This window comes from Musca domestica, unplaced genomic scaffold, assembly GCF_030504385.1.
Source record: "Musca domestica strain aabys unplaced genomic scaffold, Musca_domestica.polishedcontigs.V.1.1 61, whole genome shotgun sequence".
Taxonomy (NCBI): Eukaryota; Metazoa; Arthropoda; class Insecta; order Diptera; family Muscidae; genus Musca; species Musca domestica.
The window spans coordinates 3,070,179-3,098,056 of record NW_026712367.1 but is presented as its reverse complement, the minus strand read 5'-3'; the positions used below and the strand labels follow the sequence as shown (position 1 = coordinate 3,098,056).

The window sequence follows — 27,878 nt, the reverse complement described above, 5'->3', positions numbered from 1 at the left end:
TATGGCAACTCTAATGAGCAGCCGTCAAATTGTTTTCCTTCGTTTTTTTCTGCTAGTGTTTATTTATTCGTCAACCATACGAAATAAATTTCCCGCAGAATATAAAAAGATGCGCTAGACACGCAATACGCGAGCAAAAAAATCTTGGCGTAAGCTTTAAATCCATGTGCTTGGTCAAGACAAAGTGTATTACTTTTAATAATTCATTGGTGAAAAACAAAAAAAGAAACGTAAATCAGCATGACAAATGTGTTGGCCGAGTGAACGAGAGAGAGAATGTGTGAGAGGAAATAAGAGTGTGCATGAATGAATGAAGACGGAGTATGGTGTGTGTGTGGAAATAAATAAAGTGAAGAGTTAATAAATTGTTTAAGAAAACTGGTTAAAAAGCCTTTAATGGTCAATTAAATGGGAAATATATATTAAAAATGTTTGGTTAATTAAATAAGCAGATACTTTTATTGTTATTTGATGTTGTTATTGTGTAAAAAAAGTATTTGCACTCACTTCAATTGACACTTGAGAAGCAACATTTTGTTATGCATTGACCCATAGCCACTGACCCGACCAAAGCCAGAAATTGTCAATATATGTGAAATTGTTGTTGTTACTGGAGTGTAAATGTCATCCATAATTCATTGTGTCGCGACTTGTCGTTTGTTTAGTATATAATTAGGCTGTGTATGTCAATATTTACACCCCACAAAAAAACACACACAACTGAACATCAACAAAAAAAACACGAAACTCTAACATTTCCTTTTGTGATTTAACTTAATTTCAACTATTCAAGGGGCCATTTTACAATTCAGTGTTTGCCTAATCAAAGAAGGGTGGTCTATTATCAACCCACCAGAGAATAATTACAACAGCAGTAGAAATAATAATCATTATTAACATTAAATTACGCCGGTCGCCGCCGCTGCTACTGCATCAAAATGAGACCAAAAGTTGACAAAGATTTACTGCCTATGAAGGCGCATTATTTTTTCTTTAATGCTGGTAAGTAACTCTGAAAGAATCGAATGGGAGGGACAAGAGGGTATTTGTATATTTGTGCTACAACCCAAACAACCATAAACATTTGACACATTTTAACCAGCATCATTAGCCTCATTAATGCCCATACACGTATGTGATGTTTTTTAGTTAGTTTTTCTTTTAATAATTGTTATTATTATTACTGTTGTACATTTTTTATAACTTTTTGCTTATTTACTTTTGTCGTGCAAAGTCTAATCACTTCCATACTAAAATACACTGAGACAAGTCAGGGAATTCATTCTAATTAGATGAGTGTTTGAAAGAGAGCGAGAGAGAGAGAGAGAATAAACATAACCAAACACAAAAGGGGCAGAGAAATAGGAATGCGTGACAGTCGCATATTGCATATTTTGCCGCCAAAAGATCGATCAGCTGTCAATCATTTAGTCAATTCAATAGAATCTTGGCAATTATAAGGCAAACTAATAGAAAATGATAAAAGTTAAAAAAAAGGAGAAAATAAGAAATAAATGGAAATGAGAAGGCCAAAAGTAACATCTAGGTATTGTAAAACATTTACTTATTGGGAAATTCAAAGACAAGATAATTTTTTAACCTTTGAGTGTATAATACTCAATAATACTGGATTTTATTTCAGATTCGTTCTGGATGGCATTTTATAGACAAGTTAATCGGAAAGGACCTTCTCCTTATCAAAAAAAATTTCTATAATTATTTTTGGCAAAGAAAAATAATCTAAGATTGCAAAGGCTCCATGGCAATTGCATATTGAGTAAAAATTGTCAGAAATGGATTTATCTATGAAAGGATTTAACAAATATTATAAGGATTTATCCTTATAAAATGATTTATCAATCAAGTATTCTGCAAAAAATTGCAACATCCCAATATGATCAGCCAAAACATCGATCAGCTGTCTCATTTAATCAATTCAAGAGTAGAACGTATAGAAAATGATAAAAATTAAAAACAAATAGCTAATGAATAGAGGAAAATTGAAGTGGGAAGGCCAAAGGTAACTTCTAGCCTTGGCGGTTTTAAGTTACATTTCATTTTTGATATGAATCAGGTGTTCCAAAACATACTTTAGCCCTAGTCGCCTAGTCTGTATCAGGACTTAATTGGGAAATATAAGACAAGTATTATAATTTACAAACTTAGAGCATAAAAACTCAATGATAATCTTTTTTCAGATTCGTTCTGAAACGACTATTAAATAAGCCATTAAAGAGAACCAAAAAATCATCTGAAATTACATTTGGCAGAACGAAACTAATCTAAATTGGATTTTTCCATGATAGAGTTTATCATATATGACCCAGGACTTCTTTCAAGTGTCTTTGTGTAGAAAACTCATCGAATGTTACAGAAAAAATCCCGAATATATCCTTCCTTGATACACCAGAACTCATTTAAAACGACTTCTCCTTGAGCACAAAACACTTATTTGCGTCTTTTCACTGAGAAAAGATCATTCGGATGTTTTATCATTGGGGATGAACCTTTCTAAAGAAAATCGCATCAAAGAAAAATCAAAGAAAAAATCATCCGTAAGAAAACTCATTCCCAGATGAATCTTTCTAACGAAATTAATCCCGGAATGTATTTCGTCGTACGAAGAAAACTTATTCTGCATGAAATCTTTTTAAAGAAAATCGTACCCGATTATCTCTCCTTAAGAAATAATATATTCCCGCAGTTTCTTTTCCAAAGAAGAATTAAAAACCGGATGATCTGTCCTGCAGAAATATTAAAAAAATTCATCACAGAAGAATATTCTATTGCAGAAAAAAATCAACCCTTGTGACATTTTCTGAAGGATAATTTGTCATCCGATCAACAATATCCCAAATGCAATGTTAAAGAAAAAACTAAGTAAATAGTATCTGTCGGTTTTGTCGACAGATGAATGTATATCCCCAGCCTTGACTTATGATTATTCAAACTCTTGATTCTTTATGGCGGATGTTCCGAAGCAGTTGACCAATATTGACCAATTCGTATCTGACCTAAGACTGATACAAATATTACAAGTTGACAGATTTGGGCTATATCGACTACTCCATGTTCTTCATATGAGCCATTTGCAAATTTTTGGAAAATGTGGAAACATGCGTAAGGTAACAGATATAGCGGACCGAAATATTCCATTTTAAAACTTCATCTAATCAAATGCGAAATCATAAATTCCGATAAATTACATATCATATCAGATTTCTGATTAGGATAAATGTTTAGATAAAGCATGTTGTAAAGACCCGACGAATTGTTTCTCAAGTTATGACAAATATAAATATTGGAAATTGTGACCCTTTTTGGGTGAGGTACCACAAGGGGTTGGCAGATGTATATCATCTTCACAACTGATCTTTTGTTAGCAAAAATTTTTGTGTGTGGGATATTTAAGGAGATGGATTTGGATGCATTTATTCGCTCTCCTTGAGCCTTTTGTTCTTCAAAATCTTTAAAGCTATGCGGGGAGGTACCAGAAGGAATGGTGCGATCCCTACTACCTTTATATCAGATCTTGTTTTGATAGAAATATTGCGATATGCCAAGTATGAATAGAATCGGATGTTAGTTTCGTGTTTTTTGAGCTTCGTGGATATTCAAAATTTTAACCCTTTGTGGGGGAGGTACCAGAAGGAATGGCCCGATCTCTACCATCTTCATAACAGGTCTTGGGTTAATAAAAATATTGTGATGTGTGTAGTTTGAAGAGAAGCGGATGCTTATTTCGGATTTTATGATCGTTTTGGTTATTCAAAATTGTAACCCTTTGTGGGGGAGGTTGCAGAAGAAATGGTTCGATCTCTACCACCTTAATATCAGATCTTGTGTTGATAGAAATATTGCGTTGTGCCAAGTCTGAATGGAATCGGATGTTAATTTCGTGTTTTATGAGCTTCATGAATATTCCATATGTTTACTCTTTGTGGGGGAGGTACCAGAAGGAATGGCCCGATCTCTACCATCTTCATAACAGGTCTTGGGTTAATAAAAATATTGTGATGTGTGTAGTTTGAAGAGAAGCGGATGCTTATTTCGGATTTTATGATCGTTTTGGTTATTCAAAATTGTAACCCTTTGTGGGGGAGATACCAGAAGGATTGGTCCGATCACTACCATCTCACTTTATAACAAATCTTGTGTTGATGGAAATTTTGCGATGTGCCAATTCTGAATGGAATCGAATGTTAATTTTGTGTTTTATAAGCTTCATGAATATTCCAAATGTTTACTCTTTGTGGGGGAGGTACCAGAAGAAGTGGACCGATATATTATATCTTTACACCACACCTTGGGTTAATAAAAACATTGTGATGTGTATAGTTTGAAGAGTAGCGGAAGCTTATTTCGGATTTTATGATCGTTTTGGTTATTCAAATTTGTAACCCTTTGTGGGGGAGGTACCAGAAGGAATGTTGCGATCCCTACCACCTTTATTTTAGATCTTGTGTTGATGGAAATATTGCTATGTACCAAGTCTGAATGGAATCGAATGTTAATTTTGTTTTTTATGGGCTTCATTGATATTCAAAATTTAGACCTTTTGTGGGGAAGGTACCAGTAGAAGTGGACAGATATATTCCATTTTTACACCAGACCTTGGATTAATAAAAATATTGTGATGTATGTAATTTGAAGACAATCGGATTCGAGTTCGAGTTAGAGTTATAATTATTCCAAATTATGACCCTTTGTGGGGGAGATACTTGTTGGAGTGAACCGATATTGTCAATTTTCGCACCTGACCTAGCACTGAGGCAAATATTAGGATATGCAAAGCTGAAGCCAAATCGGGTAATCCTTTCTCTTGCTGTTCAGTAATTTATTTTCTTTGAAAATGTTAACATTTTGTGGCGGAAGATACCAGAAGGAGTGGACCGATATTTCCCATCTCCGAACTCGATCTAAGTTTGATAATAATATTACGATGTACCAAGTTTAAATCAAATCGGACAGTTATTGTGCGCACCAGCCAGCCAGCCAGCCAGACGGACATCACTAGATCTACTCCAAATGTTTGGTCCAAAGAGACGTAGGGTCTTAAACCGTTATTTCGATGAGCCACCTTTTTGGCCGTATCAAATGATAAATACCCTCTCTAGCCAAATGGCTGAGGGTATAAAAACTGATTTAATTGCAATTTAAAGCATTTTTTGCTACGTGATTTATGCGATTTTTTTCCCCCAAATGCCCAAACGATTGTGTTGCGGTTTTAATTGTTTTTATTTATTATTTATTTTTTTTTTTAATTTTTGTTGCAGTATTGTTTTTCCCAACATTTGTCCCCATGCTTGGGCCTCAAATTACCCTTAGCTATAGACATTTTTGTCATACGAATCCATTCCATTTTTTTCTGTGCTTTTTCGTATTATCAGCTAAGCTATTGCCTACTTCGAAATTCTTATTTACTCAACTCCCTGTATTTAGACATGTGAGCGAGTTAGTTTATTATTCTTTATGTCCAATATATGTAGCTTATCTTGATTAAATTTAAACAATAGTCACTAGAGGCTATACAAGAAATGCAATAACAGTAACTATGCTAATAAAAATAAGCCATTCGTATGTATGTGTGTGTGTATATGCAGATAAATGTTTTTAACTGAGTGTGGGCGGTAAATTTTGATAAGAGCTTGTTATGGAAAAACAGTGTGTTTTTTTGATCTGTCCCAGTCATCACAAGGTATTAATTAAATATGCATTTAAAAAAACACACACACAAACAATTAGGATATTCCACCAAAAACCAGGGGGAACAAATAGACAAATATTTGGTCATCATTTTTTTCATTTCAAAACTGTTTTTTTTTTTCTTTTTGGAAAGAAAAAAATGTTTAATAGACGGAATGATAAGAATTATGAGAAGATAAGCAAAAGGGGACAGGATGGAGCCCCTTACTCACAAGAAGCAAGAAATTTATAGGGTGAGATAAAAAACAAATTAAAAAGTATCAGTCGGTATTGCCGACAGATATATACCCTCAGCCTACGTTAGATTATTTAAATATATTTTGGCTAGTATTACGATTATTCAAACGTTTGACCCTCTATGCAGCAGGTTTCGAGGAAATGGGTCAATATTGTCCATTTCGTATTTTATGGCAAATCATAAAAACAGATAAAATTATTGAAAATTGTGACACTATGTGGGTGAGGTGCCAGAAGGGGTTCGAAGATATATACAAATCTTGTGTTAGCAAAAATTTTGTATGTTTGAAATTTGCAGAGATGCTTATTTCGCTTTATTTGAGCGTTTTTTTTTTTTTTTTTTTCAAAATCTTGAACCCTATGTATAGGGGAGATACCAGAAGGAATGGTTCGATCTATTCCACCTTTATAACAGATCTTGTGTTAATAGAAATATTCAGATGTGCCAAGTCTAAATGGAATCGGATGTTAATTTGGCGTTTTATGAACCACCTGGGTATTCAAAATGTCGACACTTTGTGGGGGAGGTACCAGAAGGAGTGGACCGATATATTCCATGTTAACAAAAGATCTTAGGTTTATAGAAATATTGGGGTGTGTGAAATTTTAAGACGTTTGGTTACTTACATCACATTTTATAAGAGTTATAATTATTCAAAATTTTGACCCTTTGTGGTGGAGGTACTTGATGGAGTGGACCGATATAGTCCGCTTTCGCACCTGACCTAGCACTTACGCAAATATTAGGATTCGCAAAGTTCGAGCAAAATCGGATCATCCTTTCTCTTTCTGTGCAGAAAATATATTTTTTGCAAATTTCGACCTTTTGTGGGGGAGGTACTTGATGGAGTGATCCGATATTGTCCATTTTTGCACCTGACCTTACGCTGTTACAAATATTAGGATTTGCAAAGATGGGGCAAAATCGGATCATCATTTCTCTTTCTGTGCAGAAAAAATATTTTTTTTTTTTTTTGAAAATTTCGACCTTTTGTGGGGGAGGTACCAGAAGGAGTGGACCGATGTATTCCATCTTCACCCCAGATATTACGCTAATAAAATTATTGGGATGTGCGAAATTTGAAGACAATCGGACTCTTACTTCACATTTTATAAGAGTTGTTATTATTCAAAATTTTGACCCTTTTGTGGGGGAGGTACTTGATAGAGTGGACTAATATTGTCCATTTTCGCACTTGACCTAGCACTGACAAAAATATTAGGATTTGCAAAGTTGGAGCAAACTCGGATCATCATTTCTCTTTCTGTGCAGAAAATATATTTTTTGAAAATTTCGACCTTTTCTGGGGGAGGTACCAGAAGGAGTGGACCGATATTGCCCATCTCCGAACTCGATCTAAGTTTGACAAAAATATTACGGTGTACAAAGTTTGGACCAAATCGGGTACTCTCTTCGAGAGTTATCGTACGCACCAGCCAGCCAGACAGACAGACAGACGGACGGACGGACATCGCTAGATCGACTCCAAATGTCTTGAAACGGATGTGGTCCAAAGAGACCTAGGGTCTAAAACCGTTATTTCGACTAGGCACGTTTTGACCGTATCAAATGATATATACCCTCTGTAGCCATATGGCTGAGGGTATAAAAACTGCAACAAAGTCAAAAGCCATAATTTTTAGATTTTTTTTTTTCAAATTTTATTGAATGAAAGCAAAAACTGTCGGAAATAGAATCAAATTTTAGTTTAAGTTTAGATTTTTTCGAATTGGTCAACTTTGGCACGAATTATGACCTTCAAACGGCCAATGAGAGAAAACAAACACAGAAACCGTCACACGCTGTGCCCGAATGTTGCTCTGCGGTATTTTGGCCCAATTCCCGGCGAAGCGCTTGCTTGAGGTGATCGACACCTTGGTATTTTTTTGTGCCAACCTTACTTTCCTTGCAAAATAATCCAGACGCAATAGTCCAACGGGGATTGGTATTCGGAGATTTTGGTTGCCATTGTGTGCTGGAAATGAAGCGAGGAGGAAACTCATTTTGTAACCACATTCTTGGGTGGCGCGTGCTGTGTGCGATGCAATGCTGGGCCCTGTTGGAATGTCCAAGGTCTGCTGCGGCCAAAATTTTTGCGTGCTCAAGGCTTTAATACACCCTTCAGAATATTTTCGCTTTTCAAATATTTGCTTTCCAAAATACTCCAGACACAATAATCCAACGGGGATTGGTATTCGGAGATTTTGGTGGCCATTGTGCGCTGGAAATGCGGCGAGGAGGAACCTCATTTTGTAACCATTCTTGTGTTGAGTGCGATGGTGCTGAGTGCGATGCAATGCTGGGCTCTGTTGGAATGTCCAAGGTTTGCTGCGGCCAAAATGTTTGCGTGACCAAGGCTTTAATACAACCTTCAGAATATTTTCGCTTTTAAAATATTTGCTTTCCAAAATACTCCAGACACAATAGTGCAACGGGGATTGGTATTCGGAGATTTTTGTGGCCATTGTGCGCTGGAAATGCGGCGAGGAGGAACCTCATTTTGTAACCATTCTTGTGCTGAGTTCGATGGTGCTGACGATGCTGGGTCCTGTTGGAATGTCCAAGGTCTGCTGCGGCCAAAATGTTTGCGTGGCCAAGGCTTTAATACACCCTCCAGAATATTTTCGCGATAATATTCGTCATTTATTCCGATGCCATGGTCGATTAATACGAGCGGAGAGCTAGCATCGGCTGTTATTGCGGCCCACACCATCACCATGGCCGGCCCCATCCTTTGCAGCGGAAGAACAGCAACTGCCTAGAAAAAAACCAGGGTAGTCTTGGCACAATTACGTTCAGGATGGTGTAGTCGTCTCAATTCGTATTGGGCACGAATTGATGAAGATGTGCGTGACGCCTGCCCGGCGTGTGATACAGGTCCGCACAATACGCTGCATCTCTTTAATTGCACAGCCAAGCCTACCCAACTCACTTCAGATGATCTCTGGTAACAGCTCATTAAAATAGCCGAATTTCTAAACCTGGAACTGGAACCAGATTAGCAGAACGCAAACACTCACATGTACTACTGCTACAACAACAACAACCATGACCGGCGCTTGAGTTCTGGTGGCCAAGCGAAGGTTCATATTTTCAGCTAACCTTTTTTGGCAAGAAAACACGATCATTTTGTTTGTTTACAAACGGCTGGACAATGAATGTTTCCTCATCGGAGACCACCAAATTTGGCAGTTCATCACTTTCGGCCAAGCGAAGCAACTCTTGAGCTCTTTTGAGTCTATTTCCTTTCTGTTGCGGTATAAGTTCTTGCACTTTTTGGAATTTCAATGGCTTTACCCCGAGCTGATTTTTCAATATTTGCCGAATGGAATGGAATATTGCGATATGTTCAGCTCACGAGCCATTCCAACCATCGGCCACGGCGATGTGGGTTTCGATCAGGTCGCTTCTTTACTTTTCGAACCATTTCTGCTGATGTTGCTGTTTCCTTGTACGAAATACAAAATATTTATTGACATTTAAATGCTGGAGTGCTCTAACGATAGCCACTTGTGGTTGTTTAGCCAAATCACGAATAATTATACCCTACACCACAAGGTGGTCAGGCAGGGTATTATGTCTTTGTGCATTTGTTTGTGACAGGCAAAAGGAAATGAGATAGACCCATAGTTCCTTTTGATGATCTGCATAGAATCACATTCTGAGCCGATTTATTCATGTCCGTCCGTCCGCCCGTCCGTCCGTCTGTCCATGTATTTTTGTAAGCAAAGTACAGTTCGCATTTATTATCCTATCCAGATGAAATTTTGCACAAATCATTCGTTTGGCCCAAGGACGAACCCTATTGAAATTGGAGATAATCGGTCAAAATTTAGATATAGCTCCCATATATATCTTGGTCCGATTTGCCTTTTATTGTGCGCCAAACGTGTAATATCAGTCCGAATAGTATAGAAACTTGCACGTACGATCAGATTGGACCTGAAAATAAGTATGCCAAATTTGATCGAAATCGGTTCAGATATAGCTATAGCTCCCATATATACTGTTCATCCGATTTGTTATTTTTGTCCTCCGCAGCCGTAATATGCACTCGATAACAACAATATTTGGGGAAATATATCAAATACAGCTCAGAAATACATTTGCTAAATTTTATCGAGATCGGTTCGGATTTGGATATAGCTACCATATATAACTTCGTCCGATTTTCCTTTGATTGTGCACCAAAACGTGTAATATCAGTCCGAATAGTGTGGAAATTTGCACGTACGATCAGATTAGACCTGAAAATAAGTATGCCAAATTTGATCGAAATCGGTGAAGATATAGCTATAGCTCCCATATATACTGTTCATCCGATTTGTTATTTTTGTCCTCTGCAGCCGTAATATGCACTCTGTAACAACAATATTTGGGGAAATATATTAGATACAGCTCAGAAATACATTTGCTAAATTTTATCGTGATCGGTTCAGATTTGGATATAGCTCCCGAATTTAACTTCGTCCGATTTACCTTTGATTGTGCACCAAACGTCTAATATTTGCCCAAATTGGATGAAATTTGGCACTTATGACCGAATTGAGTCTAGATCATAGTATGTCAAATTTGGTTAAGATCGGTTCAGATATAGCTATAGCTCCCATACATACTGTTCATCCGATTTGTCATATTTGTCATCCACAGCCGTAATATGCACTCCGTAACAACGATATTCAGGGAAATATATCAAATACAGCTCAGAAATATATTTGCCAAATTTGTTTGAGATCGGTTCAGATTTGGATATAGCTCCCATATATAACTTCGTCCGATTTGCCTTTTATTGTGCACCAAACGTGTAATTTCACTCCGAATAGTATGGAAATTTGCACGTACAATCAGATTGGACCTAAAAATAAGTATGCCAAATTTGATTGAAATCGGTTTAGATATAGTTATAGCGCCCATATATATTTTTCATCCGATTTGTTAGTTTTTGTCCTCCGCAGCCGTAATATGCACTCTGTAACAACAATATTTGGGGAAATATATCAAATACAGCTCAGAAATACATTTGCTAAATTTTATCGAGATCGGTTTAGATTTGGATATAGCTCCCATATATAACTTCGTCCGATTTACCTTTGATTGTGCACCAAACGTCTACTATTTGCCCAAATTGGATGAAATTTGCCACTTACGACCGAATTGAGTCTAGAAACTAGTATGTCAAATTTGGTGAAGATCGGTTCAGATATAGCTATAGCTCCTATACATACTGTTTATCCGATTTGTTACTTTTTGTCCTCCGCAGCCGTAATATGCACTCCATGATATTCAGGGAAATATTTCAAAACCAGCTCAGAAATATATTTGCCAATTTTTTTTGAGATCGGTTCCGATTTAGATATAGCTCTTATATATATCTATATCCGATTTCAAAAAAATTGTGCAGCAAATGGGCAGTACAAGTCCGAATTTAAAAGTCACAAATGCTTCGGCATATTTAGTCCTTTGAACTTTAAATTATAATTATAATCATAGCGTGCATGATTGAATTCTCCCATAAAAACTTTTAATTGTTATGTGGAGCTCTACTAAATTAGCAAAGTGGTGTAGGGTATCATAAAGTCGGCCCCTCCCGACTTTAAGACTTTCTTTACTAGTTTTTTTTTTCTGGAAAATTCTCGCCAAAATGCATTTTGAAAATGGCTCTTCGCTACACATCTTTTCCCCATCATCTCCCTATTAAGTCCAAAGTTGAATATCCTCACACTTCTGCATTCAAATACTTCCTTCCTCTACCCTCACATTTGTTTATTGTGTCTCTCCCCAGCCCCATCATTTGTTATTATACCTATTATTAATAGCCTAGCCAGACAGCAATGCTCTTCCTTTTGATTTCGTTGATGATCATTCCATTCAATCAATTAAAACCTACATAGCCCTCTATTGGCCAATTGCACACAAGCGTCGGAATGTCAATCTAGATTAAAGAAATATGATTGAAATAGGCGACTAATTGAATTTGTAACCATGCTTTTTGGTTTTCGAAAAGTCATTTTTTTTTTCAATACCAATTGATTGTGGCTGATAAGATTGCTCGCCAAGAGACCAACAAAAAAAAAAACGAAAAAAAACATTCAAAGATCTTAACATAGTAAATAATGCAAATAAATCAATTTTTGGGGAGGTTTGAAAATTGTTTGTTTCAAATGGAGAGAAACGAAAAGGGAAAGGCATTTATGGAACTTTTCGCTAAATATTTCAATTCATTTTGAAATTCTGGGAAATTCTGGATACTGAAACAATTTTATTATAATTTTCCTTAAGATTTAAAATTTTCAAAATAATTATCCTGCAACAAAGTAAATAATGCAAATAAATAAATTTTGGGAGATTGGAATATTTTTCAATGGAGAGAATCAAAAATTTAATGGCTTTTATGGAGCATTTATGGTTTTCCCTGCCCATTTCAATTTCAAAATTGATAAGAATTATTGAATAAAGTCATAATTTGAAAATTTTTCATTTTAGATTTTATTCCAAAATTATGAAAATCAATTCTACATTCAAAATTTTCTTGAATTCTTCAAAATTTCAGACTTTTGAAAATTCCATTACAGAGTGAGACAAAAAAAAAAAAAAAACTGCAACAAAATCAAACACCATAATTTTTACATTTTTTTTTTTAAATTTTATTTGAATGAAAGCAAACCAGTAAAGAAAGTCCTTAAGTCGGGCGGGGCCGATTTTATGATACCCTACACCACTTTGCTAACTTAGTAGAGCTCCACATAACAATTAAAAGTTTTTATCGGAGAATTCAATCATGCACCACGCTATGATTATAATTATAATTTAAAATTCAAAGGACTAAATATGCCGAAGCATTTGTATCTTTTAAATTCGGACTTGTATTGCCCATTTGGTGAGAAATTAATTTGAAATCGGATAAAAATATATATGGGAACTATATAAAAATTTGAACCGATCTCGATAAAATTTGGCAAAGATATTTCGGAGCTGTATTTTATATATTTCCCTGAATATCGTTGTTACGGGGAGTGCATATTACGGCTGTGGGTAATAAATATGACAAATCGGATGACCAGTATGTATGGGAGCTATAGCTATATCTGAACCGATCTTTACCAAATTTGGCATACTAGCTTCTAGACTCAATTCGGTCGTAAGTGCCAAATTCCATCCCATTTGGACAAATATTAGACGTTTGGTGCACAATAAATTGTAAATCGGACGAAGTTATATATAGGGGAGCTATATCCAAATCTGAACCGATTTCGACAAAATTTATCAAATGTATTTCTGAGCTGTATTTGATATATTTCCCCAAATATCGTAGTTACCGAGTGCATATTACGGCTGAGGAGGACAACAATAACAAATCGGATGAACAAGATATATTGGAGCTATAGCTATATCTGAACCGATCTTTACCAAATTTGACATACTAGTTTCTAGACTCAAGTCGGTCGTAAGTGCCAAATTTCATCCAATTTGGGCAAATATTACACGTTTGGTGCACAATCAAATGTAAATCGGACGAAGTTATGTATGGGAGCTATATCCAAATCTGAACCGATCTCGATAAAATTTAGCAAATGTATTTCTAAGCTGTATTTGATATATTTCCCCAAATATTGTTGTTACAGAGTGCATATTACGGCTGCGGAGGACAAAAATAACAAATCGGATGTACAATATATATGGGAGCTATAACTACATCTGAACCGATCTTAACCAAATTTGACATACTAGTTTCTAGACTAAATTCGGTCGTAAGTGCCAAATTTCATCCAATTTGGGCAAATATTAGACGTTTGGTGCACAATAAATGGTAAATCGGACGAAGTTATATATCGGAGCTATATCCAAATCTGAACCGATCTCGATAAAATTTAGCAAATGTATTTCTGAGCTGCATTTGATATATTTCCCCAAATATTGTTGTTACAGAGTGCATATTACAGCTGCGGAGGACAAAAATAACAAATCGGATGAACAGTATATATGGGAGCTATAGCTATACCTGAACCGATTTCGATCAAATTTGACATACTTATTTTCAGGCCTAATTTGGTTGTACGTGCAAATTTCCATACTATTCGGACTGATATTACACGTTTGGTGCACAATAAAAAGCAAATCGGACGAAGATATATTTGGGAGCTATAGCTATATCTGAACCGATCTTCACCAAATTTGGCATACTACCTTCTAGACTAAATTCGGTCGTATGTGTCAAATTCCATCCCATTTGGACAAATGTTAGACGTTTGGTGCACAATAAATGGTAAATCGGACGAAGTTATATATGGGAGCTATATCCAAATCTGAACCGATCTCGATAAAATTTAGCAAAGGTATTTCTGAGCTGTATTTGATATATTTCCCCAAATATTGTTGTTACAGAGTGCATATTACGGCTGCTGAGGACAACAAATAACAAATCGGATGAACAATATATATGGGAGCTATAGCTATATCTGAACCGATCTTCACCAAATTTGACATACTACCTTTTAGACTAAATTCGGTCGTATGTGCCAAATTCCATCCCATTTGGACAAATATTAGACGTTTGGTGCACAATAAATGGTAAATCGGACGAAGTTATATATAGGGGAGCTATATCTAAATTTTTACCGATTATCTCCAATTTCAATAGGCTTCGTTCTTGGGCCAAACAAATGTTGTTTGCAAAATTTCATCTCAATCGGATAATAAATGCGACCTGCATTTTGTTCACAAGAATACATGGACAGACGGACGGACGGACAGACGGACTGACATGCATACATCAACTCAGAAAGTGATTCTATGCAGATCATCAAAAGGAACTATGGGTCTATCTCGTTTCCTTTTGCCTGTTACAAACAAATGCACAAAGCCATAATACCCTGACCACCTTGTGGTGTAGGGTATAAAAATGTCGGAAATAGCATCAATTTTTAGAATAAGTTTAGATTTGTTCAAATTGGTCACCTTTGGCACGATTTATGGCCTTCAAACGGCCAATGAAACTGTCACACGCTATGCCCGAATGTTGGTCCGCGATATTTTGGCCCATTCCCGGCGAATGGCCACCAAAATCTTCGGATATTGTGTCTGGAGTATTTTGGAAAGCAAGGTTGGCACTAAAAAATACCAAAGTGACGATCAAGTCAAGCAAGCGCTTCGCCGGCATTGGGCCAAAATACCGCAGAGCAACATTTGGGCAGCGTTTGACGGTTTCATTAGCCGTTTGAAGGCCAAAATTTGTGCCAAAGGAGATCAATTCGAACAAATCTAAACTTATTCTAAAATTTGATGATATTTCCGACATTTTTTGCTTTCATTCGATAAAATTTTAAAATTATAGCATTTGACTTTTTTGCAGTTTTTTTATCTCATCCGGTATACCTTTTCAATAAAAAAAAGTACCGTGGAACTTGATATTTGAAGTGGTGGCACTTCAAATTGTAAAAAATTTACTATTATTTTGAAAATATATTAATGTTTTTGAATAAAAAATACCTATCCTGAAACTCCAAAAAATTAAGTTTTAAATTTTACAATTTTCATTATCGTCCCTCTTTCTCTATCTTTTCAGGCACTGCACCGGTTGTACCTTTTATGCCCACCCTGGCCAAACAATTGGGCTATTCAAATGTGGTTGTGGGGACCATGTATGCTATATTGCCGGTAATTGGCATGCTGGCCAAGCCATTATGTGGATTTATAGCAGATCGGTAAGTATTTTTCAAAATTTCATTTTTTTTTCAAAAATATTTCAAATTTTTCCAATTTCCTTTCCCTTTAGATACCAACGCCATCGCAGCCTTTTTATAGCCGCTGAAATTCTAACCGCAGTTGCCTTCTTCGCCATAATGTTCACGCCCGCCATTCCACAACAGCTGCCCTCGGTGACCTTTCATTGTCATGCGGGTGGGGCGAATTTTCATTTTTGCACCGAAGATCAGTGCACGTTAAACGAAATCGAGCGGGACTATCAGGACAAGGCATTAGCATGTAAGCTGAACTGTCCCGCCCAGGCCTTTATGTGGGATATAATATGCAAAGACTGGAACACTACCGGACTGTGTCCGCCCGCAAATGATAATGCAAACATAGATATAAGTGCCACATTCACAAATCTCCTGGTGGAAAGGAATGAAACCTCCAATGAGGGTTGTGTCTTCTTCAGTGTGCCGCACATACATGCCGAAGTGAATGGCCACAATGCAACGATGTATTGTCCCAGCGACAAGCCATATTTCAGCAGCATCTGTTCCATGGATTGCAATGACACCTATTTGGATAGTAAAATAGCCGATAGTCCGGTGATAAGTACCACAGCGGCCATGGGTTTATATCAATTCTGGTGGTTCTTTGGTATGTTGATCATATCATGGATTGGCATGGCGGCTGTGGTCAGTATTGGTGATGCCATTTGTTTTGGCATATTGGGTGAACGGGCCCATTTGTATGGCAAACAACGTCTCTATGGTTCGGTCGGTTGGGGTATATTCTCCATTTTGGCGGGGGTTTTGGTGGATAAGATGTCGAATGGTGTCGAAAAGGATTACACCATTGTCTTTTGGATGACAGCCGTGCTAATTGGTTTGGATGTTGTGGCCTCAATGAAATTGAAGGTAGGTTTTTTTTGAGAAAATGAGATATTTTGAATGTCAAATTTTTTTTGGATTAGGAACTTATATAAAATTCTTTAAACCAAATATTAAAAATTGTCAATTTCACAATTCTTCACATATGGAGACTTCAAAAGAATAACCAGAATTTTTTTCTCTTAAATTGGCAATAACTAGTTTGAGAGCCTTTATATTCTTTTCCCAAAAATCCACGATTATTTTGAACCATTTTGCAAAGAATTTTGAAACTTCTATTTTCGAATTTAATTCGAATTGAATTTATCTATATCATTAATAGTACGATGACAAAATGTTCAAATTTGCATTTTCTAAGAACTCTACACAAGTGTAGACTTTAAAATAAGGATCAGGGGTGTTTTATTTTCATTGCCAGTTATTAGCAAATTATTCAAAACAACATTACGAGCAATTTTGAAAAGTCTCCACTTTTGGAGACTTTTTTAAATTTCTTGAAAATGTGTTAAACTACTTTGTAGATATATTTTGAACAATAAACAGTCAAAAAACCTTCAGAGTTTCAATTTTTAAAAACTCTACACAAGTGTAGACTTGGTAAAAATGCTCTAAAATTTCTAGTATTTATTGCCAATGATAATACAATCATTGTGCGTAATTTATTTTCATTGCCAGTTATCAGAACATTATTCAAAACAAATTTTCAACCAATTTTGAAAAGTCTCCACTTTTGGAGACTTTTTTAAATTTCTTGGGAATGTATTTAACTACTTTATAGACATGTTTTGAAAATTGAACAGTCAAAAAACCAAAAAAAATTATATTTTTAAAAACTCTACACAAGTGTAGACTTGGTAAAAGTGCTCTAAATATTCTAGTTTTTATTGCCATTGATAATACAATAATTGTGCATAAATTATTTTCATTGCCAGTTATCAGAAGATTATTCAAAACAAATTTTCAACCAATTTTGAAAACTCTCCACTTTTGGAGACTTTTTTAAATTTCTTGGGAATGTGTTTAACTACTTTATAGACATGTTTTGAAAATTGAACAGTCAAAAAACCAAAAAATATTATATTTTTAAAAACTCTACACAAGTGTAGACTTGATAAAAGTGCTCTAAATATTCTAGTTTTTATTGCCAATGATAATACAACAATTGTGCATAATTTATTTTCATTGCCAGTTATCAGAAAATTATTCAAAACCACATTACGAGCAATTTTGAAAACTCTCCACTTTTGGAGACTTTTTTAAATGCCTTGGAAATTACTTGTTAAACTACTTTATAGACACATTTTAAACATTAAACAGTCAAAAACCCTTCAGAGTTTCAATTTTTAAAAACTCTACACAAGTGTAGACTTTGTAAAAATGCTCTAAATTTTCTAGTATTTATTGCCAATGATAATAAAACCATTGTGCATAATTTATTTTCATTGCCAGTTATCAGAAAATTATTCAAAACACAATTTCCATTAATTTTGAAAAGTCTCCACTTTTGGAGACTTTTTTAAATGCCTTGGAAATTACTTGTTAAACTACTTTATAGACACATTTTAAACATTAAACAGTCAAAAACCCTTCAGAGTTTCAATTTTTAAAAACTCTACACAAGTGTAGACTTTGTAAAAATGCTCTAAATTTTCTAGTATTTATTGCCAATGATAATAAAACCATTGTGCATAATTTATTTTCATTGCCAGTTATCAGAAAATTATTCAAAACACAATTTCCATTAATTTTGAAAAGTCTCCACTTTTGGAGACTTTTTTAAATGCCTTGGAAATGTTTTTAACTACTTTATAGAAGTATTCTGAACCATAAACAATCAAAAAACCTTCAAAAATTTTATTTTTAAAAACTCTACACAAGTGTAGACTTTGTAAAAATGCTCTAAATTTTCTAGTATTTATTGACAATGATAATACAACCATTGTGCGTAATTTATTTTCATTGCCAGTTATCAGAAAATTATTCAAAACCACATTACGAGTAATTTTGCAAAGTCTCCACTTCTGGAGACTTTTTTAAATTTCTTGGGAATGTGTTTAACGACTTTATAGATGTATTTTGAACCATAAACATTCAAAAAACCTTCAAAATTTCTAGTTTTAAAAACTCTACACAAGTGTAGACTTGGTAAAAATGTTCTAAATTCTCTGGGTTTTATTGCCAATGACAATACAACCATTGTGCATAATGTTTCCATTCATTTTCGAAAGTCTCCAAAAGTGGAGACTTTTCAAAATTTCCTAATTTTAATTATTTTGATTGAATTTTTCATAAATTGTATTTCGTTGCATGGTATTAGCCAATTTTTTCTTTATAAAAATTATAAAAATATCGAGTTTAGGGCCAAAAGTAAAAAAGTTGTATTGAAATTTCGATATTCTTTAATAATTGAAAATATTTTAAACCAGCTGTATTAAATTTGAGTGTTTTGTATTATTTTAAATATAAAGTTGTATTTTTATTTTTTTTTTTTTGCTATAATAAAATTGCTTTGAAGGTTATACTTTGCTTTAAAGTTCCGAATAGCGATTTGTAATAATTCTCCACAAGTGGAGATCTTTTAAATATTGAGCAAATATGCTTACTTTCATTGTAATTTACTACCGAAGCATTTTAAACAGTATTTCAAGTGATTTTTGAAACTCTCCAAAAGTGGAGACTTTTTCAATTTGCATGAAATTTTATAATTTTAAGGAAAAACGTTTAAAAATTTTACGTACAGCCGCATTTCAAGTGATTTTTGAAACTCTCCAAAAGTGGAGACTTTTTCAAATTGCATGAAATTTTATAATTTTAAGGAAAATACGTTTAAAAATTTTCATAAAGCCGAATTTCAAGTGATTTTTGAAACTCTCCAAAAGTGGAGACTTTTCCACATTGCGTAAAATTTGATAATTTCGAGAAAAATATGTTTAAAAATTCTAATTTTTAATGTTTTTTTTCCATCTCTGATCTCTCTCTCTCTCTCTTTACAGCACACCCAAACCCACTTATCGCCCAACATCCTCAAAGATGTGGGTCAAATGTTCCTCTCCATTCGATGTCTGATCTTTTTCATATGGTGCATCTTCATTGGTCTGGGTACCGCTCTCATTTGGAACTTTTTATTTGTACACCTGGAAACGTTGGGCGGCTGTGATGCCACCTACATGAAAACGCTACAAGGTTTTGTTATGTCCATTCAATGTTTCTGTGGAGAGTTGCCGTTTTTCTTTTTCTCCGGTTGGATTTTAAAGAAAATCGGTCATGTGAATGCTATGAGCATGGTGCTATTCGGTTTCGGTGTACGTTTTATATTGTACTCTATGCTGCAGGATCCATGGTATGTATTGCCCATTGAGCTGCTGAACGGAGTGACCTTTGGTCTATTCTATGCAACAATGGCTTCGTATGCGAGCATTGTTGCACCGCCCGGTACGGAGACCACAATGCAGGTGAGTAGATGGAATTTGAAATGTTTTAATTTTTTGGGGGAAGTCCCATGGGGTTCCTTTTGATTTTTATACCCTTAGACATATGGCTAGAGAGGTTATATAACATTTGATATGGCCAAAACGTGCCTCATCGAAATAACGGTTTTAGATTCTAGGTCTCTTTGGATGAAATCCGTTTCAGGTCATTTAGAGTCGATCTAGCGATGTCCGTCCGTCTGTCTGTCTGGCTGACTGGTGCACACGATAACTCTCGAAGGGAGTATCCGATTTGATCGAAACTTGTTACATCGGAATTTTATTATCAAACTTTGATCAAGTTTGGAGATGGGCAATATCGATCCACTCCTTCTGGTACCTCTCCTACAAAAGGTCCAAACTTTCAAAAAATATAATTTACTGCACCTAAAGAGAAAGGGTACCCCGATTTTCCTCCAACTTTGCAAATCCAAATATTTGCATCAGTGCTACAGCAGGTGCGAAAATGGACAATATTGTTCTACTCCATCAAGTAGCTCCCCCACAAAGGGTCAAAATTTTGAATAATTAAAACACTTGTAAAATGTTATGTGATTGTCCTATTGTCTTCAAATTACACACATCACAATATTTTTATTAATCCAAGTTCTGGTGTGAAGATGGGATATGTCGGCACACTTCTTCTGGTACCTACCCCACAAAGGGTCAAAATTTTGAATATCCATGTAGCTCATAAAACACAAAATCAACATCCGATCCCATTCAGACTTGGCACATCTCATTATATCTACTAACACAAGATCTGCTGCAAAGATGGAATATATCGGTGCACTCCTTCTGGTACCTCCCCCACAAAGGATCAAAATTTTTGAATATCCATGAAGCTCCTAAAACGCGAAATTAACATCCGATTTCATTGAGACTTGGTACACCTCAATATTTCCATCAACACAAGATCTGTTAGAAAGATGGTAAAGATCGGATCATTCCTTCAGGTACCTCCCCCACAAAGGGTTAAAGTTTCGAATAACCGAAACGATTATAAAATCCGAAATAAGCATCCGGTTCTCTTCATATTTCACACATCCCATTATTTCTACTAACACAAGATATGCTGTAAAGATGGGAGAGATCGGACCACTCCTTCTGGCACATCCCCCACAAAGGGTCAAAATTTTGAATATCCATGAAGCTCCTAAAACGCGAAATTAACATTCGATTCCATTGAGACTTGGTACATCTCAATATTTCCATCAACACAAGGTCTGTTGCAAAGATGGTAAAGATCGGATCATTCCTTCAGGTACCTCCCCCACAAAGGGTCAAAGTTTCGAATAACCGAAACGATTATAAAATCCGAAATAAGCATCCGGTTCTCTTCATATTTCACACATCCCATTATTTCTACTAACACAAGATATGCTGTAAAGATGGGAGAGATCGGACCACTCCTTCTGGCACATCCCCCACAAAGGGTCAAAATTTTGAATATCCATGAAGCTCCTAAAACGCGTAATTAACATCCGATTCCATTCAGACTTGGCAAATCTCAATATTTTTATCAACGAAAGATCTGTTATAAATATGGTAGCGATCGGACCATTCCTTCTGGTACCTCCCGTACAAAGGGTCAAAATTTTGAGTGCTCATGAATCTCATAAACAGCAAAATTAACATCCGATTCCATTGAGACTTGGTACACCTTAATATTTCTATCAACACAAGATCTGTTATAAAGATTGGAGAGATCGGATCACTCCTTCTGGTACCTCTCCTACAAAGGGTCAAAATTTTTGAATATCCATGAAGCTCCTAAAACGCGAAATTAACATCCGATTTCATTGAGACTTCGTACACCTCAATATTTCCATCAACACAAGATCTGTTGCAAATATGGTAGATATCGGACCATTTCTTCCGGTACATCCCGGACCATTTCTTCCGGTACAAAGGGTCAAAATTTTGAATATCCGTAAAGTTCCTAAAACCCGAAATTAACATTCGATTCCATTGAGACTTGGTACATCTCAATATTTCCATCAACACAAGATCTGTTGCAAAGATGGTAGATATCGGACCACTCCTTCTGGTACCACCCCCATAAAGGGTTCAAAATTGTGGATATCCATAAAGCTCATAAAAAGCGAAATTAATATCCGATTCCATTGAGACTTGGTACACCTCAATATTTCCATCAACACAAGATCTGTTATAAAGATGAGATCTATCGGCGCACTCCTTCTGGTACCTCCCCCACAAAGGGACAAAGTTTCGAATAACCAAAACTATCATAAAATCCAAAATACGCAACCAGTTGCTGTAAAGATGGGATATATCGGCCCACTCCTTCTTCTCCTACCCCACAAAGGCTCTGAATGGTAGAGATCGGACCATTTCTTCTGGTACCTTCCTCACATAGGGTTGAAAATTTTGAAAAACCAATCGAATGGATGAATTTAGTCCAAACCTGGCACGTCGCAATATTTATATCATATTTATGTGGGTCCGACAATATTAGCCCAGCAGCAACAATTTGTATAATCATAACATAAGTCAAAATATATTTACATAATCGAGGTTATACATCTTTCGGCAGAACCGACTGATACTGTCTATTTTATTTATTTTTTTTAATTCTCTATTTTTTTGAAATTTTGCAGGGTCTGGTTGGTGCCATTTTCGAAGGCGTTGGCGTTTCTGTGGGCAGTTTGATTGCTGGCTATCTCTTCGATTCCATTGGTGGTGGTCATACATTTGAAATCTTTGGTGTGGCCGCTTTTGTGGCCTTCATTGTTCATGTGTGTGTGCAAATGTATTTGCAGCGTCATCACTCCAGCAGCGATACTGAAAATGGTAAGCAAATTGATGATAAAGCTCCAACGGCAGAAAATCCCATACTCCATGAAGATGGTAATGTCGATATTGAGTCGAATAGTAATGCGGCCACCCAGACCAATAGTAGTGAGGTGGAGCCGCCCAACAACGGCTCCTCATAACAGTGTCTGCTGTTGTGGGAAACAAATTTATAAAAGTTTCCTAACGCAGGGAGCTTAATTTTTTTTTTAACCAAAAGACGAATTTAGAGATTTTTTATAAGAGATTTTAAAAGTTTACGATATTGTTCAATATTTTTTGTTTTTATTTGGTTTTGTGTTTTTTTTTTTTTTTTGTAAAAAAAAGAAAATTGTTGTTTTGTTTATTTTTTGCGTATTTTTTATAACAATAAACAATTTTTATACCAAATATGGTGTTGGAAGGCAAATAGAATTTTAGCCAGACATTTTTCAAGATAAGCTGTACTAATTTTCCAGATAATTTCATTGGTTTGTTTAAGAGACCTTGGCGGGGCAAAATCACATGCCAAATAAAAGTGGATATGCCCATGTGTGATATAATAACTACAACATAACGATTTCAGAGAGAGAGAGAGAGAGCGATTTGGAAAAAAATCCCAAAATTCATTCTCTTCGATGATAGATGATAAACAGGGTCATCTACTCGTGAGATTCTCTTATTTATATTTAGAGTAATTTTTTTATATACTTTCATATATATACAGGGTGAGATAAAAAAACTGCAGCCCTATGTCTAAGCCACCACTGCTGTCATATGTCTAAGCCACTCGTCCGACAGGCGACTAAAATTATTCCCGGGACAGCTCATTATATTGTTTACAAGCGTCCGAAAGCATTTTGGTGAGAATTTTCCAGGACAAAAAGTTATTTGCGATTTGTGGAATTCAATCGTCATGGTGCGATTTCTTTATATTTGGCTGGAAAACCACAAGTGGCTACCCGAATTGAAATGGGAATAAATCTTTTGCGACTCGTAGCATCGCTCGTTAATGTCATACTGGTGGCGGAACTCGACGTCAAGGAAGTGGACGTCAAGGAAACATAAACATCAGCAGAAATGATTCGAGAAGTAAAAAAGCGACTTCATTGAAACCCGTGTCGCAGTGGTCGAGGGATGGAATGGCTCGTGAGCTGAACATATCACAATATTCCATTCAGCAAATATTGAACTTGCAAGAACTTACACCGCAGAATTGGTCCGAAAAGGAAAGAAGCGACTTCATCGAAACCCGCGTCGCTGTGGCCGAAAAATGGCTCGTGAGCTGAACATATGTCAATATTCCATTCGGCAAATATTGAAAAACGAGCTCCTCGGGGTAAAGCCATTGACATTCCAAAAAAGTGCAAGAACTTACACCGCAGAAATGGTTCGAAAAGTAAAGAAGAGACTTGATCGAAACGCGCGTCACTATGGCCGATGGATGGAATGGCTCGTGAGCTGAACATATCGCAATAACTATTCCATTCGGCAAATATTGAAAAATGAGCTCCTCGGGGTAAAAAAAAGTGCAAGAACTTACACCGCAGAAATGGTTGGAAAAGTAAAGAAGCGACTTGATCGAAACGCGCGTCACAGTGGCCGATGGATGGGATGGCTCGTGAACTGAACATATCGCAATATCCATTCCATTTGGCAAATATTGAAAAATGAGCTCCTCGGGGTAAAAAAAATTACAAGAACTTACACCGCAGAAATGGTTTGAAAAGTAAAGAAGCTACTTGTTCGAAACCCGCGTCGTAGTGGCCGATGGATGGAATGGCTCGTGAGCTGAACATATCGCAATATCTATTCCATTCCGCAAATATTGAAAAATGAACTCCTCGGGGTATAGCCTTTGAAATTCCAAAAAGTGCAAGAACTTACACCGTATCGAAAAGAAAATAGACTCAAATGAGCTAAAGAGTTGCTTCGCTTGGCCGAAAGTGGCGAACTGCCGAATTTGGGTTTCTCCGATGAGAAAACATTCTTTGTCCAGCTGTTGACATGATCGTGTTTACTTGCCAAAGAGGTCAGTTGATAATGTGCACCTTCGGAACTCCAGCACCTTCAGAACTCAAGCGCCGGCCATGGTGATGGTGTGGCGGCCCCCATAACAGCCGATGGTCGTTCTCCGCTCGTATTAATCGACCATGGCATCAGAATAAATGCCGAATATTATCGCAAAAATATTCTGGAGGGTGTATTAAAGCCTTGGGCACTCAAATATTTTGGCCGCAGACTTTGGGCATTCCGACAGGACTCAGCACCATCGCAGTTGAAAATGTGCACCTTCGGAACTCAAGCGCCGGCCATGCTGATGATGGTGGATCGGCCAATACAGCCGATGGTCGTTCTCCGCTTGTATTAAAAGACCGTGGCATCAGAATAAATGTCGAATATTATCGCGAAAATATTCTGGAGGGTGTATTAAAGCCTTGGGCATTAAAGCCAACAGGACTCAGCACCATCGCAAAATGGTTGCAAAATGAGGTCCCTCGCTTCATTTCCAGCCCACAATGGCCACCAAAAACCTCCGGATACTATTGTGTCTGGAGTATTTTCGAATGCAAGGTTGGCACTAAAAAATATCAAAGTGTCGATCACCTCAAATACCAATAGGACTCAGCACGCGCCACCCAAGAATGGTTATAAAATGAGGTTCCTCCTCACTTCATTTCCAGTGCCCAAAAACCACCAAAATTTCCGGATACCAATCCCCGTTGGACTATTGTGTCTGCAGTATTTTGGAAAGCAAGATTGGCTATAAAACCTGAAAAAATTTCCTTGAACTGAAAAAATCGTGGTCCTAACCTCAAAATTCTTTGGTGAAAATCGTCAAATTTTTCCAAAACAATTTGGAATTTCAGCCCTGGCAAGACAAGATTCTGTGAAAAATTCAAGTTTTTTCTATAATAACTGAAAAATTTTTCTTAGACTGAAAAATCAGTAGTATTTAGAGCGTATTTTGGAAAGCAAGATTGGCTCTAAAAAATACCAAAGTGTCGATCACCTCAAGCAAGCGCTTCGCCGGGAATGGGCCAAAATACCGCAGAGTAAGATTCGGGCAACGTGTGACGGTTTCATTGGCCATTTGAAGGCCATAATTTGTGCCAAAGGTGACAAATTCGAACAAATCTAAACTTATTCTAAAATTTGAAGCTATTTCCGACATTTTTTTCTTTCATTCAAATTTTTTTTAAAAAAAAAAAGAAAAAATTATGGTCTTTGACTTTGTTGCAGTTTTTTTTTTCATCTCACCCTGTATATCTATTGTTATTTTTTATATAACATAATTTATATGTATGTCTTTTGTTAAAATTTGTAACTAATTTTCAAATTTTCTTTTATTTTTTTTTTAATATTTTAGGCACTGTTAAATATTTAGCGCCTACAGATGCAATGCATATGCTTAACGATCAAGAATTTCTAACGTAGATGTGGGCTGTGTGTAAACGTTAACATTATCGTATAGATGTTTTATTACCTTTTTTTAATTTTGAGAATGTGTTTATAATTTTTAAGTAGTTTATTTTTTTCAAAATGGCAGTTTGATGAAAGGGTATTTGATTTTTATCACGTTGGCTTAATATTTCAAAAACAAAAAAAGTATGAGGTGTGTCGTACAAAAAAAAAAATTTAACTAAAAACCTTTAAAAAACCTCCAGGAAATAGTAGATATTTCCTGGTTGTGATATGAAGTATTGGTCCCGTGAAAGATAGTCTTCAGATTGTGTACTTTTAGTATGGCCAGGGCTAATAATTCATGGCTCTTAACTCAAATCTTTTGAGAGCAATTTCCATTTTTTTTAAAGGGTTGTCCAATTTTATATCCCGTTGACATAGTATTTAAATTTTTTTTGTAACTATTTCAAAAAAATTCAAAAAAAAAATCAAACTCGACTGAAATATTATGGTCCTAACCTCAAATCGGACCAGGGCTAATGGTTATGACATCAAATCCTTTGAGAGCAATTTCCAATTTTTTGAAGAATTTTCCAATTTTATATCCTGGTAGCAAAGCATTTCATTTTTTTAAATAATTTTTAAAAATTCAAAAAAATCAAACTCGGCTGAAAAATTATGGTCCTAACCTCAAATTTTTATAATATAGTTTTCAAGTGGTTTTTAAAGATTTTCTTATTTTTATTAATGACATTAGTTTTCACTTAACATTTAATTATTTCAAAAAAATTCAAAAAATTACGTAAGGCTGAAATGTCGTGGTCCTAACCTTTAAAATTCATTAGTGAAAATTATCAAATTTTTACAAAACATTTTGGAATTTCAGCTTTGGCAAGAAAAGATTCTGTGAAAAATTCAAGTTTTTTTCGATAATATCTGAAAAATTGTCCTTGGGCTGAAAAGTCGTGGTCCTAACACTAAAATTAGTTGGTGAAAATTGTCAAAATTTTCCAAATCATATTGGAAACTTAGCCTTAGCAAGACAAGATTCTGTGAAAAATTCAAGTTTTTTCTATAAAACCTGAAAAAATTTTCCTTGAACTGAAAAATCGTTGTCCTAACCTCAAAATTCGTTGGTGAAAATTGTCAAAATTTTCCAAAACATTTTAGAAATTCAGGATTCTGTGAAAAAGACAAGACAAGATTCTGTGAAAAATTCAAGTTTTTTTTCCATAAAATGTGAAAATGTTTCCTTGGACCGAAAAATTGTGGTCCTAACCTCAAAATTCGTTGGAGAAAATTTTCAATATTTTTTCGAAATTTTTCAAAGCTTTTGTCATTGCCAAATAAGATTCTAACAAAAATGCAAAATTTTCCTACAAAATGTGAAAAATTATCGATGGGCTGAAAAGTTGTGGTCCTAACCTCAAAAATCGTTGCAGATAATTATTAAAATTTTTTTATAAAATGTGAGTATTATTCCTTGAACTGAAAAATCTTGATCCTAACCTCAAAATTCGTTGGTGAAAATTGTCAAATTTTTCCAAAACATTTAAAAAAATTCAACCTTGGCAAGACAAGATTCTGTGAAAAATTCAAGTTTTTCTATAATATTTGAACAATTTTCCTTGGACTGGAAAGTCATGGTCCTAACCTCAAAATTCGTTGGAGAAAATTTTCAATATTTCTTTT

The 27,878-nt window shown here is 35.6% G+C and overlaps 1 protein-coding gene across 6 annotated transcripts; it reads left to right on the top strand.

Moving 5' to 3' along the window:
- The first annotated feature begins 18 nt into the window (after positions 1–18).
- On the top strand, positions 19–26,638 carry LOC101898172 (major facilitator superfamily domain-containing protein 6-A). 6 transcript variants are annotated; one of them, XM_059129471.1, is made up of 6 exons: positions 19–149; positions 794–1,002; positions 15,507–15,645; positions 15,717–16,548; positions 19,515–19,973; positions 22,610–23,113. In XM_059129471.1, exons 2-6 carry the CDS (start codon positions 939–941, stop codon positions 22,943–22,945), a joined length of 1,830 nt encoding a protein of 609 aa, XP_058985454.1. In that variant the 5' UTR covers positions 19–149; positions 794–938; the 3' UTR covers positions 22,946–23,113. The 6 variants fall into 6 exon arrangements, with proteins under 6 accessions (XP_058985454.1, XP_058985456.1, XP_058985459.1 ...); XM_059129473.1 differs by having other exon boundaries at positions 25–149; positions 666–1,002; XM_059129476.1 differs by adding an exon at positions 26,152–26,638 and having other exon boundaries at positions 34–1,002; positions 22,610–22,802.
- The last annotated feature ends 1,240 nt before the right edge of the window (positions 26,639–27,878 follow it).